This window comes from Nothoprocta perdicaria, unplaced genomic scaffold, assembly GCF_003342845.1.
Source record: "Nothoprocta perdicaria isolate Ctin4 unplaced genomic scaffold, notPer1 scaffold_61, whole genome shotgun sequence".
In the NCBI taxonomy this organism is placed as follows: Eukaryota; Metazoa; Chordata; class Aves; order Tinamiformes; family Tinamidae; genus Nothoprocta; species Nothoprocta perdicaria.
Genome location: NW_020455877.1, coordinates 3,555,584 through 3,575,559, shown reverse-complemented (window position 1 = coordinate 3,575,559; position 19,976 = coordinate 3,555,584). Strand labels below are relative to the sequence as shown.

Here is a 19,976-nt window from a genome sequence, read left to right as displayed (position 1 = left end):
CTGTTACCTCTCCTTCACTAGATTTTTGTTTTCTTACCTTTTTTTTTTCGGACTTTATATAGTGTTTCAAATTCCTAAAATGGCAGCTCTGGAAATTTCCTTTCTTTAAAAATAAATGACTCAGGAAAGTAATTTCAGAAAGGACTTTTAAAATGAGCAATATCATGATACATTTTAGTAAACTACTTCAAAAAAAGTTGTTCTTCATTTTCTGCTGTGAAAAGATATGCAACTTGAATAAAATCACAGATATTTCAACATGTTTGTGTTTTCAATTTAGATTGAGAAATTTTAGAAGTGTTATTGCCTTTTTCTTGCTTGCTATCAAATTAATTGCTTTAAGACAAGGCATAATATATTGGTAATTCCATCTAGCCAAGGTAAATGACTTTTGCCCAGCACTTGCATTGTGTTATCAGCTTACTTAAATATTTTGAAGGTTAAAAATATAGTACCTGGATTTTCTTCATTCACAGAAATTTTAACTTGAAGGCCTCTAACATGAATCTCATCCATCAGTGTATCACTTCAGATAAAAATGGTTTTTGTACTTTTTAAAAGCAAGCATTGATCAAATACTTATTTGCCCTTAATACTTATTTGCTCTGAATTTGTTCTGCATTAAGAAGCATACATTAATTACATGAGTTTAAGATTGTATTATTTTTCCACAAATCTTTACCTTAAAGCTGAATGGTTCTCTGTCTTCTGTCTATGTGTAATAATGTATCTGATTTAAATACACAGGAAGCAGAATACTGCCTAAGAACTTAGATTTTTTTTTTTGAAGTAGAATTATTTACTAGGTAGCTTAAAAATGCAAATAATTGAGAACTGTTTTGAAATCAAGATCTCTACTCTTTTATTGGGAACAGCTGACGTACACGTACATGAATCTTGTGCATGAACACAAATTCTTGATGCATACCTAAAACATACAGCTGAAGCTGTCAGTTACACTGTTAAGAAGAACAAAATCAAGACCCACTCAAGTATTGAATATGAACAATTTAAAACAAGTTTATGAGAATAATGAGTATCATTTCTCATGGTCTTCCTTTGTTTTTTGACATCTGTGGAATCATAGGCTCCAAGTTTTTGAATGGTAAACAAATTTATACATTTCCAAATGCAGTATTCTGACAGACCTTCTGGTTAAGCTAACTACTAAATGTTTAAATGAACATACAGCAAGATTGTTATTGTGACATCAGTGTGCTCAGAGGCCTCAGAGTATTTCCTGCATCTTCCTGCCACAACCATCGAAGTCAAGTGATTTAGCTTTCATTTTTCTCAAATCTTTTGCTTTTTAGAATACCGAGTTTTAATTTCCTTTGCTGTATGTGGTCTGAAGCTTTTCCTCTGCGAACTTGGCTTCCAGTGGCTTATTGATTATGGTTAAAATATCTGTTGTGGCTGCTTATAGGGTTAAGTAGCTAACTGATTGCTGGGCAACAAGGGATTTTTTGAAAACATAGCATAGGGTATAAGAGGTTATTTATTTGTTTTGAAACTTAAACAAATTCTAACAAACTAGGTGTTATAACACTGTATTTTCCTTTTCATATTCTTGTCTGTCAAAAAATAGATATTCTGCTAAGCTAGCATACAATTTTGTAAGGAAGACAGTTATATAAAACAATGTTAATTGTATAAGACTCACATTTCTAAACCAAGAGCATCACAAACATCATAAAAAGACCTTATATCTAATGTAGTAAATTCTTGAAAGAATATGTTGAGACTTTTATTACTCATGTTTACAATTATAAGTGTCATCACTGATTACAGGAGGGAAATTAAAATACCCTTTAAGTATTCCTCTAAAGAGCCAAGCTTTAAAATGCATGAAAAGCCAATCAACCTCCTTTTTTCAGGGTTACACTTGCTCTTGAAAACTTCAGCTGCATCTTTGGTCAAGTATATGATTTTCTTTCTTCTTTTTGTAAATCTTCTCTAGATGCTCTATCAGTTTTATCACTAGCATTGTAGAAGTGAAGAACAGATATTATGTAACAATGTGAAAAGTTACCAACTGAGGCTTTGGGGGATCAAAGTAAAAACTTCTAGGTGCATAGATAATTCCTCTGTCAAGCCTTTTTAAGTTGATGCCGGCTCTACTATCTGGAGTATATCCAAAAAGCCAGCTTTTGTGTGAGTAAATTGTGAATACCTTTTATGTCAGCTGTTATATATCTCATCTCATATATCTCTGTTATATATCAGCTGCTCTGAGTAGTGAGGAATAATCTCATTTAAAAGTTTCGAGACATAAAGAGTTAATTCTACCTTAGTAGTTCCTCTTGACTTCATAGAAAACAACCACTTGGTTACATACTACATCCATTGAAACTGCAGTAACAATACTTAGTAGAAGATGAGGTTATTCTCTATTTACCGTTCAATGGAGGAGAACCTCCAGTGATATTATTATAGATATTATAGATAGAGATATTATAGAGAGTAAATAAGTAAAGGTCTGACTTTACTGGAGGAAGATATGAGGAAATGAATGATTTGTTTATTTTTCATGAGTCTTTTTTTATTGCTTCTTTGTCATGTAGTGACAGAAGTTGTTGTTGATACAGTTACACAGGACATTTAAAAAAAAAGGCTTTTACCCATCAGAACAGTGAAGATCTAGAACAACTTCCCAAAATAGTTATATTAGTTCTTCCACTCCTGCTTTGCTCTGCTTGACTTTTTATTTCTTTTTCTAGTCCTGTTACAAAGATAAGCTGCCTCTAGCATTAGAGTAGTATTTAGTGGGGTTAACCAACTAAAGTAGGTCAAAGAATGTATGCTCAATTTTTTTGATTGCGTGTTCAGCAAAACTTCCTAGACCTATTTCTGTTTATTAATTCTGGAATTCAGATTACTAGGAAATACCTTCTGCATTGGTAATAGATGGTATCAGGGCCTTTCTTTCAGTCCTTTGCTTGATGTTGCTCATGAGATCATCACTGGGATAGTGGGACTGAGAAGGAAGCTCAACTCTGTGATATTTAGCATGATTCAATCTCATGATTTATGCAACCACTGTTTCTCATTTTGAATCCTACTAATGTAAACAGTAGCTATAAAAACTGCCAGTCAGCCAGGAAACTACTAATCTTACGATCCTGTGTACACAGTACAATGTTGATGTGACAGAATATCATTTTTCAGTTGTTTTCAAAGCTTATCTTGGTGCTGATAGATTTGAGAGATCCACTGTTCTGTAATCACTTCTGTAATACATCTAGAATCATATCTATAATCACATCTGTATATGTCTGTAGATCTCAACTGCATTGATGCACTCTTCTACTCTGTGAAGCATACGCTTTTTTAATGATGTGTCTGTCTAAGATTTCTTACTGAGTAGGTCAAAGAAATCAGCTGTAGAATGCTGTACAAATCAGCAAACAATATATATCCCTACAAGGATACAGGATCTATCAGGTATGTAAGAGAAGAAAATCAGAGGTCAGAAACAAAGAGGTATATTTCTGAGCTTTATAGCTAGGCTGACAAGTCGGTGATTTATGTATCAGAAATCATCCTCTACTTATACAAGAAAGTATGAAAGGAATGACAAAAAGAAAGAATGGTAAAATCTTGTAATTTTGTAATAATATTCTTTTTCCTGCTGTTCTTTTCCTACAAGCTCAACCACCACCTGAAAATGGTTTAGATTTATAATGCAATTTCTATCTTACAAAATTCACATAAGACTTGAAAAAGATTCAGAATAAATTTAACCTTTTTTGTTTCATACTACCAAGGAAATACTAGGGAGGATAGACCCATTTCGTCATTTACGTAAGCATTACTGTATGCCAAGTATCAGAATATTTGATCGTTATGCTAATCTTATATTTTGTCAATGCAATATTTCTCTCAAGTTATAATCCATGTACTTTCTAGTATATTGTAAGAATTAAAGATCTAGTACTGAATTTCTGTAAGAACTTTTCTTCCATTTGCTTTACTGGTGCGCAAAGGGCTAAGATTAAAAAAGATGGCCTTGAATATATTTCAGAGATGAAAAACCACATGATTCAAAACAGTGTTCAAGATACTGTTTTTTTTTGCACAAACTTAGCAAACAAACAGAAACATCTGAAATCTTTTACTACGAATTATGCTTAAGAGAATGTCTTTCATTCCCTGAGGAAGTCAGATCATCTGCTTCCATATAGTGTGAGAATCTGGTCTTCCCCATTAAGCTAATCTTGTATATTACTTTGCCTTCGTCTTTAGATTACTTTAAAGTGCCTTTGGCTTCATGCTGGAAGAGTATTTCTTAAGTTCCCAGGAAAGAAAAATAAATAAATAAATAACCCAACAACTTCCCCTTTGGAGTTTGTGGGAGGTTTTGTTGAGTCATCTGAAATCTGATCTTCTGCCTATTTGTATTTAGATTATGTGAGTATTTTTTATCTCAGAGTCTTCCTTAATGAAACAAATAAATAACAGTATTTATCAGATTTTAGTGGGATGTAAAAAATGTAAAATTCATTCTCAGATGATTGTAATGGAACTTTAAAAAGTCTTAAAAAAAGGGGGAAAAAAGAATGATCTCTTGCCAATATCTATGGCCTTGAAAGATTGTGTTCATGGTAAGACCTCTGAAAGATTCTGTAGGAAGCAGGATGATTTTTTTCAAACTATGTTTCTATCTTTGGCCTTTCTTCAAATTTAAACTCTTCTTCTCCATAGAAATCCTGGTTCCTGAGAGATCTGAAATGCCATCAGATGGAAGAGCATCAGTAAATATTTAAGTGAGCGCTGTTAACATAGGCTCAACATCCCTCTATAATTACTTATCTCTTGGTAATTTCACTTCCAGCGTTTCGGAACTAAACTAACTGGCTGTCATCCAGGATGGATTTAGGATAGAAGGAAACTGCCTGAATGCATGATTGTCAGGCAAGATTGAAGCATGGACAAAGTTTGTTATGGAACAAGTAAAATTTTTTTAAGAGAGCAGCCAAATCCTTTGCATTAGTATCCTTACAGGGCTGACAAATAAATACATTAACTTACATATTAAAAAACACTATTTTGTAGTCTACTGAGTGTAATTATGAAATACCTGTATTGCCTTGATTTGCAAGGCAATTTCTGTTATCAAGTTATACTTCCTTACGCTTATGGTGTCCATCTTATTTGCACTTGAGACACACAGACTAAGTATACTTATTGCTAAATGCAACAATAACCAATTATCTGGTACAACCTGCTGCTTCTGCGTCTGTCAAGGAGAACCAAAAAGAAGGGAGTAGCACTGAGCTCACATGAAATGAAGTTGGCATGAAGTCTGAGAAGCTTTCTAGTTTTTCTAAAATGTGAGCAATGGGGAAGAATGCTGTGATTAATTATCCTCCTAACACATAAAAACCATCTATCTTAAATACATCTGTCTCAGGAAAAAGATGAGCTTTGCAGAAATAGTGAATGGTCTCCCTCCAGCTGAAGATATGATACAGTGGAAAAAAAAGTAACTCTTTATTAATGTACAATGGGTTTGGGACTATTTTTATCCAATGACTTAAGTAATTTATGATTCAGTGTAAAGGAGCAAGGTCTGTAACTATCAGACTACAGCAATGTTCATTTCCCTATTACATGTAGGGAAATGCTTCTTTACCAAATGGATAATGACCTGAAAAACACTGTTCCTCTTGGTTGCCATTAGGCACTGCAGAAGCCCTCCACTGGAAAATAAGTTACATGGGAAGGTTAGGGGAAAGAGGTTTTATGGTTGGCAAATTTATGGAAAATCCAAGAGTATTATATAAAGCTGTGAAAGAAGGTAGCCCATTAAATTCACATTTGAATGTAGGGCACAATGGTACCTCTTCCTGCTTACATTTGTAACAAATTAATTCCCCCTTTCCCCATGAAGTATGTTAGTATTAGGTGTTTTATATATTTTATACAGAATTAAATAAAAAAGTATTGTACATTTTATAAGTATGTTCAAATATTTAATGCCTAAGATACTGAGACTTAAACTGAAGAGAGTAATCAGAATTTTTGTAGTCTCTGTATTTAAATCAGTATCTAAAAAAAGCGTACTGTATGAATGTGATGAATTGTGATTGCTTTTATCATCATTTTCCCTATTACACATCATTATTAGTAAGATTAGAATTAGTATCAGTCACTAGGAAAGCATGGATTGCTTCTTTTAATTGTAACAAAGCATTTAGAGTGTGATCTAGGAATCTCATCCCAGCATGGTGATGTATTTAGCTGAAGTTTGACTCTTTTTTTTGGTCAATGGACTGCCAAAAGGTTGTTCAAGAAAACCCACATGTCGTCTGGGGATCATCCCAAAAGTTAGGGTACCCAGATGGAGGAGCATGTGCAAGACTAGCATACACAAAAGCATTCTGATTTCTGTGTAATAAATGTTTCTTTTTTTTTCTAGTATTAGTTCACCAATATAAAATGCATACACATTCTTTATTATAAGAAGCATGAATTTCCCTGCTTTGCCCCTTCTGAATAGGAAGCTGACATAGGTGGGGAATTACCTCTTTGTGTAATTATGAGATAATTACCATAGGAACAGATCCCAACTCCTACAAGTTGAAATTACCTTGGTAAGAGGAAATTTAACCTAGGTCTGTGACTTGTGAGTGCACAGTCTGAGCAGTAGGCTGCTATATTGAATGAGACTACTACTGTGCTTTTAAAGGGTGGTGATGAATATACAGTGGACTTAGTGCTTCAACCATGCATTACTCAGAGTTTGTGCAGTGATTCCTCTAACTGCACTGAAGTTTTCTCCTGAGTATGGGAAAGAATGTAGGGAACACTCTTGTTCAAAATGTAGTTACCAAAATAATTCAGTGCTTCCACAGCCAGGTAGGCACAGGTGAGTGACTTTTTTCTTTTTTTTTCCCCATCCCTATCACACTCTTTTATAGATTATATAAATATGCGATATTTAGCATTTAGGGAATACTTAGGCACACCACTTTAGAATGCCAGAGTTGGTGCTATCACTCACTGGCATGGAGGGAAGTATTGCAGAATGGGAAGGAGATTATATGCTATATAAATGCTCATCTTTCACTTTAAGATTTTTCCAGGCTGACTGTAAATTTCTTAATTTGTTAAAAACAATTCATGACTTTAATCATCTCTATCTTAGCTTAAATAACTACGTATATTAGTAGGCATATGAAATAATTATTGTGCATATATGCTTCTGGATGGCAGTTGGTGGTATAAAAAAGACAAGAAAGAACTGTTCTTGCTTTTTCCTTTTTTTTTTTTTTTACAGAATTATGAAAATTAAATTATCCATGACCAATCAACCAATATTGTCCATGGCAGTGGTTCACAGGCTGTTTCTCAGCAAAGTAGTATGCCAGCATTGCCTGAGGAACTAATATTGAGACATGTTCCTGTCCCAGCATTAGGAAAAATAAAAAATAATTTAGGGAAGCCTGGCCCAGGGTGAAATCTGTTCTGTGTTGTCAGCTAACCCTACAAATAAGCTATGGCTTATTTGTTTTTAACTGGATATGATTTTCTTAGGAAGCTGTAATTAAAATGTCTATGGCTAATATGATATGAATGCAAGAAATTGTTTAATAAGGAGGTTGTTTATCTATGTAGTTATTATCTATCACTCCCTGTGCTTGGATTTTATTGTTTGTTAATAATTTCTCCATAGTTATGATTAGAGTTGTTATCAGTACAAACGGGAGGTTTGGAAATGTCCAGACTTTCCAACATTGTTTATTTAGCGATGTGGTATTCCCCTTTCTGTTTTCCACTTAAGGACTTAGCTGAACATTAACAAGGATAACTCTGTACCTTTCATATCACACTGTGAAAAAGATGCTCAAGCAGTCTTTTACCAGCCTTGGTCAATATTTTGAATCATAAATTAATGTCTCATGATTTATAGTTTCTGAAAGGATGGTCTTCAGTACTTTGGATCTGTAGCTAAGCCTATGAAAGCTCTTAGGTAAAGTGGCAAATTGTTTGTGGCATATAGACAATAAAAAAAATCATTTGTAAAATGATCAGAAGTGATTAATTTATATCTTTAATTTAAATTAACCTTTTTATTATAATTGTTAAGTTTTCACAAAAGCAACTTAAATATTAAGGATTTAAGAGTTTTCAAAATACAGAGCAATTTAGTGGTTCTATTTTTTGAGCCAAAAATAGGAAGATGCCCTTTGGTATAGAGGTGTCTCTGGTACGCCATATATTTAAAATTTAATGTTAGTAGATGATGTGTGATTAAAACCTGTGGCCATCTTTGAAGATCCAGTTTTAGCTTAGAAGTAATTATATATGGAAATCTGTTGTGAGTGCTGTGTGGGTAACTTTCATTTATGCTTAGTAAAGTGCAAAACTGGAACCTCTATTTATAAAGCTGTTGTTTAAGCTTCTTTTTTATTCCATCCTTGATTTAATTCAGTCTATTCAAGTTTTGCTCAAACAGCAGGTTTGGTCATTAGTGAATAGCACAAATAGCTTGGCTCTTTGATCTATACAGTCCTTAAATACAATGTGCCAGTAGGCATGTGCAATATAAATATTTTGTAAGTACAAATAATTAAAAGATTTTGGATAACAGACATGTTGAAACTAGCAGTATTTTGCAGGTTTTCAATTCCAGTTGGATGACATAGGGAACAAATATGCAACAAAAACTTCAAATCATCTTAGACTTTATAAAGCATTTATTTTTAATAGCAGTTATTAAAATAATATATGCAATATATGCATAATTATGAAATGTGTAGTAATTTTAAAATTCATGTGTAGGGTATGTTTTAGATCATGAATACTAAAGGTATTTCAGAATTCTCAGGATTTTATCTAGTTCAGAATTTTATCTAGTATATGGTGCTGGCTTTATTGATATTACTCAATTGATCTCACAGAAAATCTTTCCAGTGAAAGTTTTCTGCTACTTTCTTGAGTATTAGACATTCTGGGTCAGATTTGGTCTTGACACTGACACAAGTCACTGAACAAACCCATCTTTTTTACATGTTACAGAATGTTGGGCAACTGAATAAATAAAACAGTGATTTAAGCCTTTTTCTCAAAAAATAAAGGAGGAACAACCCTTTCTTACAGCGGTTTTCTTTCAAATACTGCTCTGTAAACATCCTGGCGTGGAATTACCGTTTCTTTATGTGAAGGGAGATGTTTTTCTCACCAGTTAGAGCTATTTTTAGCACTTTGAGTTTTTATACATTAATTTTACCAGGAGCTCTCAAGAGTCTTTTCATAGAAGACCATCAGTTACTTCTATATGGGAGACGTGGAAGCAGAAGTACAAACAAACAAGAGGTTGGACAAGTTGTCCAACAGGAGATACATTAGAGATCTAGGCCCTCACGTTCTCGTTCTCCCTACTAACATCTCCGTAGAGAAGCAGGGAACAGATTCTGGGCTGTTGTCTCTTGTCTCTGTGGTGTGATAATGAGCATTGTGGCCTCATAATGTCTCCTGAGAGCTTGCAATGTTTGTCTAACTGCAAAACCTTGTATGGTATAAGATATGTTTGATACGGTGTGATAGGTTTTCTTTTCATCATTAGATATTTAACTTCATACTAGTTCTAGTATATGCTGTTGGTAATTATTTATATAGACAATGGATGAAAAGTATTTCTAGATGTTGAATGTATTAATTCAGTACTTCTAGTATGTTGAAGCAAGAGCATTCTGAAAAGACAGGCTGCATGCTGAATGTTTGTTTTGCTCAGAATATTTTAACGTATTTGCACGTTAAGTTTGCTCACCACTATGATTCTGTTGGTTTTGAAGGTGTAGTTTTGTAAACAATTTAGGCCAAACTAGTGTCAACTCAATGAAAAGGGACTTTTGCCATCCTTAATTGGTTATTTCTGCTCTCTTCATGTATGGATGCTTCTTTGTTTTCATAAATAATTGAGTGTATCTGCTGGAAAAATAGCACAGAAAAAAAATAGCAGTAGTTTGACTGACTGCCTGTTACAGTTGGTTAAACTATTTCACCAGGTCACCAGGGTGAATGCAAGAGACAGGGGCAGAAGGGAGGATAATTTTTTCAAGCATCAGCCCACACAGAAGTTGGACTTGAATCAGTCAGGAACCAATATTCTGGGGAGGGGGGAAGGCAAATGGCTATTTTTACTTGAAATATAAAATGTATATAAAAGGGAAGAAATGCAAGACATAAGAAGGAGATTTTGGATATCTTTTAGCAGGTAAAATGATTGTCACTGATCTGTCATTTTTAATTATTTCCCATTCCTAGCACTTCCAGATAAATGAACAGGTCTTCTTTTCAACCTATTTTTCTTCCTCTGCTTTACTAGAGAGCTTCATATATGTTGTTTGATTTGGTTTGGTTTTAAATTGAAGAATTCTATACCATTTGAGGCCCAGGACAAAAAAAAAAAAAAAAAAAAAGTGATTTTTCTTCTTGCCTCAGAGAACAGACAGGCCTAGGATGCATCTTAGCTCCTGCAAAAACGAATTGTAGTAGTAGGCCTGTCCTTGTTAAGACTCAGGAGCCTGCAGAGGCAAATTCCATGCTTGCGGTACGAGTACGCCAGCATCATCTCCTGCTGACACCTTCATTCAGCTGGCACAAGGAGTTTCAGAACCTGAGGCAACTTTTGATTGCCGGTAGCTTATTTGCTTTAGCATTCCAAAAATAACGATATACGGCGTAAACTTGGCCCAGGGCTCTGTGGGAATGCGGCAGGGCTCGAGGAGCAGATGGCTTGGAAGTTCAGACAGCATAGTGTAGGAGATGCCCAGGTGCATCTGAATGAGTTGCTTGTATGTCTATTTTTTGCTGAATCTCACAAGTCTGAATCTCTTTATATTGTGTTGCTGTTCATAATAGGAATTAGGAAGGGAATGAAGTCTCAAAGCCAAGCTACTGCTTCTGATAGGCCGGAGCATGTCACTTAGAGCAACTGTAGCTTTGGCAGAGGCTTATTGTGATTCTGCTTACATTTGAAGTACTCACCTGTAATGACTGTGCTTATGAACTTTCTTCTTTTTATACTGTTGTGGTCTACTATCACTTTATTCTTTATCAGCCGTTAAAACATTAGAAGTGGAGAATTATTAACTACTTTACTGAATGAGTGGCAAGCATTTAGTTAGATGTATGATGATAATGATCAATATTGTAAAGCATGAATCTTTCATTTACTTGTTGCCTGTAAACTTGGAAGAAATGTACCTAGACAATTAGGTGCAGCAGGATTATGCACAAATGATCTGATGCTTCAATATTGTGTATTTTTTTTAATTACTCTAAACGTGCTTTCTTCCAGAAAAGCCTGGTTAAGTATTTCCTTGGATATCTGCTGTGAAGATTGCACTACGACAGTAAAAGTGTGCTGATGAAAGAGTATGGTGACATCTAGACTTCATATATGAAAAACATTGCTGTAGTATCTTGTACTTCTTTTTTGGAGATTGCTTACTAGTTTTTGTTTGTTTCTTTGTTTTTTAATAAATGCAGACTTGGATTATCACTTGCTTTTGTCTTCAACTACTCCTACTGAATCCTCTTGTCAAAGCCCAGAATTCCTGCGGGAATCCAGTGACAGATGATGTGAATGACATTGCAAAATTGGTAAGTAGCTTTTAATTTACATATATTTTTTGATGATCAGTGGCTAATGGCACTTAAATTTTTAAGGAAAGTTTGTGAACATGTATTAGAACCAAGAGAATATTAAAAAAAAACAAAAAAAGGCTTTAAGATGAAGTTTAATCTGAAGGACTGGCAGCTTTTTTAAGAACTGAATAAATGTAAGTACATTTTGAGTCTAATTTAGTTGAATATTGCATTAAGTTAAACAACTGCATCTACTTGTTTGGAGTCATTTGGCGTTTAACTCAACTAAGTGTCTGATTATGCTGACTTGCAGTGGTGTAGGATCTAACACCAAAGGTTTAAGAAATAATGAATACCGAACACTTAACAAGTATACCTGCATCTACATATTCTGTTCAGCTGAAAATTATGGCTTTGTTACGGAGAAACAGTTGCAAGACCAGAATTAGTGTTACCAGACACTTAATTTGCAGTCTGTTGCATTTGATGGCAGTGCATCTTAAAATATTCTTAAATTTTTTTCCTTGGGTATCATATGAATTGGTACATAGTGTATTTCTATGAGAAAGGAAGAGTGTTTATTTAGTTCTTCTGGAATGCTTAATGCTTCACATTAGTCCCTATAAGCATGATTCTGAAATATTGATATATTTATTCAAGGTGATATTACATCTCTTAAAAAAGTATTAAGATTTAAAACTGTTGAAAGCATGACTTTAAAATAACGTAACTCCTGTGAGGTTTAGTGAAATTATTTGGAACAGTGTCAACACTAACTTTTTGTCAATTATATATTGTCAGAACAAATGTTTGAACTCTAAGAACATACAAATACTGATGACAAAAATGAGCTTCCAGCTTGAACAATCACCCTTTTCTATTGTAGGAAATTAATAAACAAACTTTTAAAAAGAAATTTTATAAAAATCTTTATTATTATTATTATTATTATTACTATTATTACTACTACTACTACTACTACTATTACTATTACTATTACTATTACTATTACTGTTATTATTATTGTTATTAATGAATTTCCATATAGTGCTCCTTTGTCTTCCTCCAATCTAGTCCAGTAACTGCAATTCTTGTACGTATCTGGCAGCTCCCTGCCTCCGTATCCCTACTCTATTTCACACACCCAGTTTATCCACATACAGCATCACTGGCTCCCTTACATATTCCCTAGGCATGATGCCTACCTGAACAATATTTTCATTTCCTTCCAAGCTCATATCCCACTTTTTTTCTGGCTTACTGGCTGGGCAGGAAGGAGTTTCGTGGCTGGTTTGGTGTGTGTGCTACTTAGCCTGAAAGGAAAACTTTGCTGACTAGCCAGCTTGCCTTGCACTTCTGATGATGCAAAGGCTGAGCAGAATGGGGTAGGGCTGAGCTCGTCCTGCCATTGCTTCAGTGAGGATGCTATTATGATCTTTCTCCTCAAGAAAATTGCTGCAGAACTTACAGGAACATGTATACCTAATGCAAAATTTGAGTGAAATTAGCTAGCAGGTTTGAAGATATTTTGATCTGGAGAAATAAGACAGATGGTTGGATTCAGTTTGGTTGAACCATGCATTTGAGAATGTTTTGCAGAGTCTGTTGCCCTGTTTTGTATGTGTGTGTGAATATATACATAGATTTTTCATCCACTTAAGAAGGGAAATGATAACATGGAAATAAGTGTAATATTTTAAAGTGCAAGAACTCTTATTTTTCATTAAATTGACTGAATTACAAGTTGATTGTTCCCTTTTGAAGTACATGACCATGACAACTTGACATCGAAAATGAAAAAGCTCTATGTAATAAAAAGTACTGTAATTTTAAGAGAAACCATCATTAAGTGACAATTTGCCTCAAAGTAGGGAGAAATTCACTGTGAGTACTGATTCACTAAGAATTACCTTTTTTTATTTTTCGATGCTATGAAAATAGTATTCATACAGTAAGAATTTGCTTTCAAATTCCTGATATAAGAACATGAGTGCATTATGAAAGTTTTGCCACTGAAAGCAAACAGGTCACTGTTTTTTTCTGTAACTGATGTTTTTCTTCCTCCTCACCCACATAAGTCTTTAAGAAATACGAAAGCAGTATGGTGTAGAAGTTCTCTATACTACTTAGAAAACACCACGCTCAGATACTGGTTAGACATTATCAGCAGTGCCTTTTAATTTTGGTATAGTTAAGTATCTGTTCTTAATACCTGCACTATACCATTCAAAGATAACATCTGATTATATTTTACCATATGATTATATCTGGATTAATTAAAGGGGAAGACTTTTCAAAATGGAAGGATATCAATATATTTGTAAACGGTCTTTTAGCTTCTGGTAGTTTTACATTTTTAATTTATCATGTCTGTGAAGATATCCTAAGGATATAGACTCCAAAATGTCAAATTCAGCTTTCTTCCAAATTCATAGTGGGTTTAAAGCCAGTCCACTGATACGCATTTTTCTGGCCTCAATTTCTGTAATTCTGCCCCTCTTTTTTTTTTTCATATTCCTGCTCTGACCCTGTGAGTTTCCATTTGCTTACTTCAAGCTGTACCTCCTTTGTCTTTTCATCGATGACAAGCTTCTTGGTTTTGCTGTCAAAGGCCCTGCTAACACTGTCTGTGAACTCTCTTAAAGCATTCTGACATAGCCTTTTTGTCCTAGCTTATCCTAAATATTTCCTTAGTTTCTGTTTTGCTGTTCCTGGGCCACAGGAGAGAGACTCCCTGATAAACTCCAGACAGATTCTCATCCCTTTTATATCTCATGCTAAGATTCTTACAGCATAAATTTATATCCCTCTTCTCTACTTCTACTGCACTTCACATACAGCTGAGAAAACGATGCCACAATTCCCAACCGAAGTCTTTTGTTTGTAACTTGATTCTACTTAATCTTCATTTATTTGTTTCTGAGGTTATATTTTAATTATTGTAAGCTTCGTAGGGCTAGGATTAACTCCATTAATGATTATGTGGAGCCCAACACAAGGTGCCCTAGTTCTAAAAAAAATGCTAACATAATGTAAATATTTAGGAGTAATAATAGTGATTTAGCTAACAAAGCCCTTGGTTGTGAGGAAACTAGACATGCAGTTCACATATTAGGAAGTGTCTTGAACATGGCTGTTACTGTTAAAGGGTATTGTATTCTAGCAATTTGAGATGGTCATGCTGCATCTAATGTTTTCTGTGAATATAAACCAGGCATATCTACTAAGCCTCTGCTAGTGCAGAATAAATGAGGCACTCTGTGCAGTGTGTAAAGAAGTGGGTAATTTGCTCAATCAATGTTATACTGCATAATAAACTGAGAACAGATGTATATTGTAACTTATTTTCAGTGGTATTAATATGGATTTTTACAAGTGTCACTGGTGTCTAGTGATTTACAGAAACTAGAATCAGAAAGAGCAGTTTCAGTAAAACTGAGGTTAGTGAGCCGTAATCAACTTAAAACTAAAACAGACTTATATCTGTTTGAACAAAAATGACTGTTAGTATTTTCCTTAAGATTAAATTTATTTGAAGTCTTTATAACCCAGTACTGCAATATAAAGCATGCTATAGAAAATGCTTTAAAAATAAAAAGAGCATTTCAACAATGATTTTTCTCTTAATAATAGGGAGATCTTTAAAAGAGCATAATTTCATGCCTATAGAGAATGCAAGTATTTAGAGACTTTCTGCATTGTTAATCACTTGAACTCAAGCTTCTTCTTTTAATGAAGATGTCTGGAGGGAAACATGCTGCTTGATGAACAGTGTTCCATATTATAAGACTGTAATTGCAGTACCTGCCAATAAAGCCTGTCACCATTGTTCTTTTCTGCACAGTAAGTCAGCAGAAAGCTATGGCAGTGCATTGAATTGTGTCTCCAATTTAAGATAACAATTAAAATTTTTGAGTGTATGTTTGCTAAATATCATCATCCAACCTGAATGCAAGTAGAATCTTCCCTGAACTGTGCCTCATATAGAGAATCTACTACATATTTCAATTTATTCTGTTAAAAAAAAACTAAGGTACTTATTTCTATTTTCTGTGATCTCCGTCTTGAAAATAATGTTTCTTTTTGTTACTGGAAGCCTGAGCAATACTCAGCATTTTCCAGTGCTGGCCAACTGGGCCAGTCATTTGAATGTGTTGTTTCAAATGCCTTACCTTCACATTGCATCTTTGCTGTAAATGTGTACTTTACACTCTCTACAACATTTGATATTTATTTTTAAGTGGGTCTAATTCTAATGTGTGAAGAGGTTATAAAAACGATCCAGTGTTGTCATCCTGGAAATAAGCTGCCACTATGGCTGTGAAAAGTGTGAACGGTACTCGTTAACATGTTGTCTTAAGCCAAATGATGCAGATTTTATTAACTGCTTCATTAGCAGATGAGTGGATTGCAGAGATGATGAACTTTTCCTGCAGGAAAAGAAAAGCCAAAGAGACAAGGATAGGAGATATAGAAGCATGCAAGAGTAGGAAAAGTGAATGAGGAAAAAAGAAACATGGGGTAGAAATGGCAGCCAAAAGTAAAGCACATTTTTTGATTATATGACTCAGAATAAAAAAGTAAGCACTGGCAATATCAAATGGTTAATTTTTACTTTGAAGTCTTACTTTACCTTTGCTCCATATGTAAAAAATACCTATGTTTATATCCTTAAACTTTCCAAAACAGTAAAACAGCTCACAATAAAGAGAATTTAGCCTCTCATATCTGAGTACTTGACTCCAGAGACAGGCCATATCTTTTCTGTTCTTCTGTTATGATGAAAGGATAGTTTATGGACTCTACATCACTTACAACTATTTCTGTGGCTGTTCATTTCTTTTTCATCTCCCCATCTATGTGATCATGAGCATATTTTTAAAAAGTATATACAATGGGTTATACAATGTTAACAGAACTGTATTAAATATTCGGACTTCTTTATGTCAAAAGGAATCTTGCATTCCACAGTTTGAGATTTTTTTATAGTTCGGAATATACCCATTCGTATTTGTCTTATAATATTGTAAAGGCATGAGTCTAGATTTCCTGTTCTATATTTCTTGAAAGAATAAGATCTCAGAGCCTGTTAGGATTTTTACAACCACACACGTGCACTAAGTCAGATTTTTTTTTTTATGGCATTTTAACTGCAATGCATGTTTCAGTCTATAAATTGCTTTCTAAGATCATCAGTTGATATTCTGTATAAGAAAGGTCATACAGGTAGAAGTTTTGTTGCACTCAAACTTGTCACTGTAATTAAGAAGTTGAATATAAGAATCAAAAAGCCTTTTCAGGCAGATACAGCTTTCTTGTCCTCTGCCTCTTGAAGCTCTTTTGAGGGTTATTGTTATCTGCCACCTCATGTAAATAGAGAATCTATCTTTGCCTTTGTGCTCAGTTGGAAAACTCAGTGCAGTCATGCTTGTCCCTCTTTTTGGCGCACTAATGTTACTCCAAATGGATACTTCAGCAATAAAAAGGAAGTGATTAGTTTTAAATTGTAGTCTTGGTAGTTCACCTTCAGCAAAATTTCAAGATACATTTAATGGGAAGCAAAAACAAAGTGTACCACTTTAATACAAACATATTTCTCACCGGTACATCAAAGACTTTGATAGGCTGGAGGATGGGGCAAAGGGGAGCTCATGAAGTTCAGTAAAGACCAGTGCAGAATCCTGCATCAAGGCGGGAATAATTCCATGAACCAATACAGGCTAGAGGCTGGAAAGCAATTCTGTGGAGAAGTCCTGGTGGATAAGGTGACTGTAAGCAGCAATGTATGTGCCCATATGGCCAAGAAAACTAATGTGATCCTGGTCTAAGTTAGGAATAACATTGCTAGCAGGTTGAGGGAGGTAATGCTTCCCCTCTCTTGGCAACTCCAGGTAGGACAAAGGACAACTTCATAATTTGGAATGAGCTACACCATTTTCCACCAGTGGAATATCTGTCGTGTAGTTTAATCAAGATTCTAACAAGTTATTTCTTCATGAGAAGGACATTGGGTTTGGCCACTCTAGTGATCTTCATTTTAATAGCAGATTCAAGAATATCTTTTCTGATTCACAAACTATCAAGAAGAAAAATATCTGACTGAGCTGTTATCTGCAGCTTTATTTGAGAGCTATAAGAGCTCTTAGGCACTTACATTTTTTTAACTGTGCATGAAAGTGCTTGACAGGCACTGATGCCAGTAAAGTAGATTGTATACATAATGCATCTCAATTCTTGTAGTGTTCATTGATTTGGAACAAATTTAATCTTCCAGTGACCTTCCTTAAAGAAATGTACTTTTGCTGACATTGCTAAGTATTGTATCCCTATGGAGTAAGTATGGGAAACTTTGCACCTGCAGTAACATCTTCACCATCTTCACTGCTTAAAGTGCTGCTCATCTTACCTCCTGTGCATACATGGGAGCTGGAAGGAAAGCTGGAAAAGAAACTGGATTACCTATTATTGTGCTGTATGGCAGGGTGTTTTTTGAGAAGGGAAAATATTGAGAAAAACTGTAGATAGGATTTCAAAATAAACCAGCCAGTTTCCAAAGGAAATAAAAGTAGCTTTAGGATGCTTTAAAGAAAGAACAGACGTTGTCACAGAATCATAGAATGACTGAGGTTGGACGGGACCTGTAGAGATCATCTAGTCCAACCCCCTGCTCCAGCAGGGACACCCAGAGCATGGAGCACAGGGCGGCATCCAGGCGGGTTTGGAAGATCTCCAGAGGAGGAGACTCCACAGCCTCCCTGGGCAGCCTATGCCAGGGCTCTGTCACCCTCACAGGAAAGAAGTTCCTCCTCACCTGGAGATGGAACTTCCTGTGTTTCAACTCACAGCCATTACCCCTTGTCCTGTCACTGGCCACCACTGAGAAGAGCTTTCCCTTTTCCTCCCTATATTCCCTCTTCAGGTGCTTTTGCATATTAATCAGATCCCCTCTCAACCTTCTGTTTTCCAGAGAAAAGAGACCCAACTCACTCTGTCCTCGTACAATGCTCCATTCACTAATGTATTAGGGACATACAGTGTATTAGGGACAATACCTAATGTATTAGGTATTGCAGAAATTTTCAGTATTTGTAATATCTTGCATCAGAACCTTCCCCAAGCAGGTGCAGGCGAATTGATAGACTTTGATAGATATTGATAGAGGATTTGGTGACATTTTTGCAACCTCTGTCTGGAGAATATGTATGTATAAAAGTAAAAAAAAAAGTTACATGATCTACAGAACAGCATTCGTCAGGATCACTTGTATAAAACTTGTTTTCTAATGCTGTAAGAACAAAGCTCAAGGTCATTGAACTGAAACATCATGACTCAGCCCACATTGTAAATATAAAATGTTTGGAATTCTCTAGTGACTTAGTGCACATAAGTATTCTCTTTGAACAGTTCTAGAACCTTAATATTTTGAAATTGCTGTTTTAATTTTTAATTGAAACTGAATTTAAATTAAGAAGTAGAACATTCTGTTGTATCAAACAAAATGTTACCTAAAAACTGCACAGAAAAAAAAATCAGTGTGCTAGCTGCTATGGCCGCAAAATCAAAAGCATCCATGAAAAAATGATAAATAAGGTAGAAATTCTTTGTTGGAACAAAGTATAGATTCTAGCTCATGAAAGGAGCTAGTTCATGAAAAGAGAGTATGTGCTTATAGTCTTTCAACAAAATGATTTTCAAATAAAGATGAGAAATATCAGTTGAATCTTTCCTTTCACAGATAGGCAAAAAAAGATTTGCTATATCACAAAGCACCATAGCATTAGTCAAACTTTCAAAATAAGTACTTCAGAGTGAATCATGGTAGGAGTCTCTGTCCTCATCCTCATCTGCCCTCACAGCACATTCCCCGGTGATCCTCACATCCCACTGGAGAGTTAATTCCCATCTGTAGGAGGTTGCATTGCAGTAAGGCCCCTTCCTCTACTCTTCATTCTCATTTCAGCTCATCCCATACTCCCCGACCTCTGTAGTGCCACCCTGAGTTCACATGTTTTGTAGCTCTCCTTTGCCTTTGGACGCGACTGTGACATAATTATCTTGCTCATCGTTAGTCTGAAGCACAGCTTCAAAGTTAAAGTTGTATTTAAGTTTTTTTCTGATGTATATTACTAAGTACTGGGCAGGTGAATATTTACTTAGGTTCAAATGCTTGCCAAAAGAAGTTGCTTGAAGGAAAAATGCTTAGTCAGGTAAGCCTGTTGGGGCAGGTATAAGTGACATAAAAAGTGTCACGTAAATGTTCTAAACACTGCAAGATATTCCATTAAAAGAGGGAAACACAGTGGCATTTGGGCAGTAACAAATGGCCTCAGAGCTTTGCTTCTCTTTCACCGCTATACTAACTTTTAATTCTGATGGAA

General features: G+C 35.0%; 1 protein-coding gene across 1 annotated transcript in view; it reads left to right on the top strand.

Moving 5' to 3' along the window:
• KITLG (KIT ligand) overlaps positions 1–19,976 on the top strand; it is a 49,966-nt gene that overhangs the window by 11,207 nt on the left and 18,783 nt on the right. The window contains exons 3-4 of the mRNA XM_026049732.1: positions 10,705–10,802; positions 11,500–11,613. Of these exons, the coding sequence (XP_025905517.1) occupies positions 10,705–10,802; positions 11,500–11,613 (212 nt within the window). The remainder of the gene's footprint in view (positions 1–10,704; positions 10,803–11,499; positions 11,614–19,976) is intronic.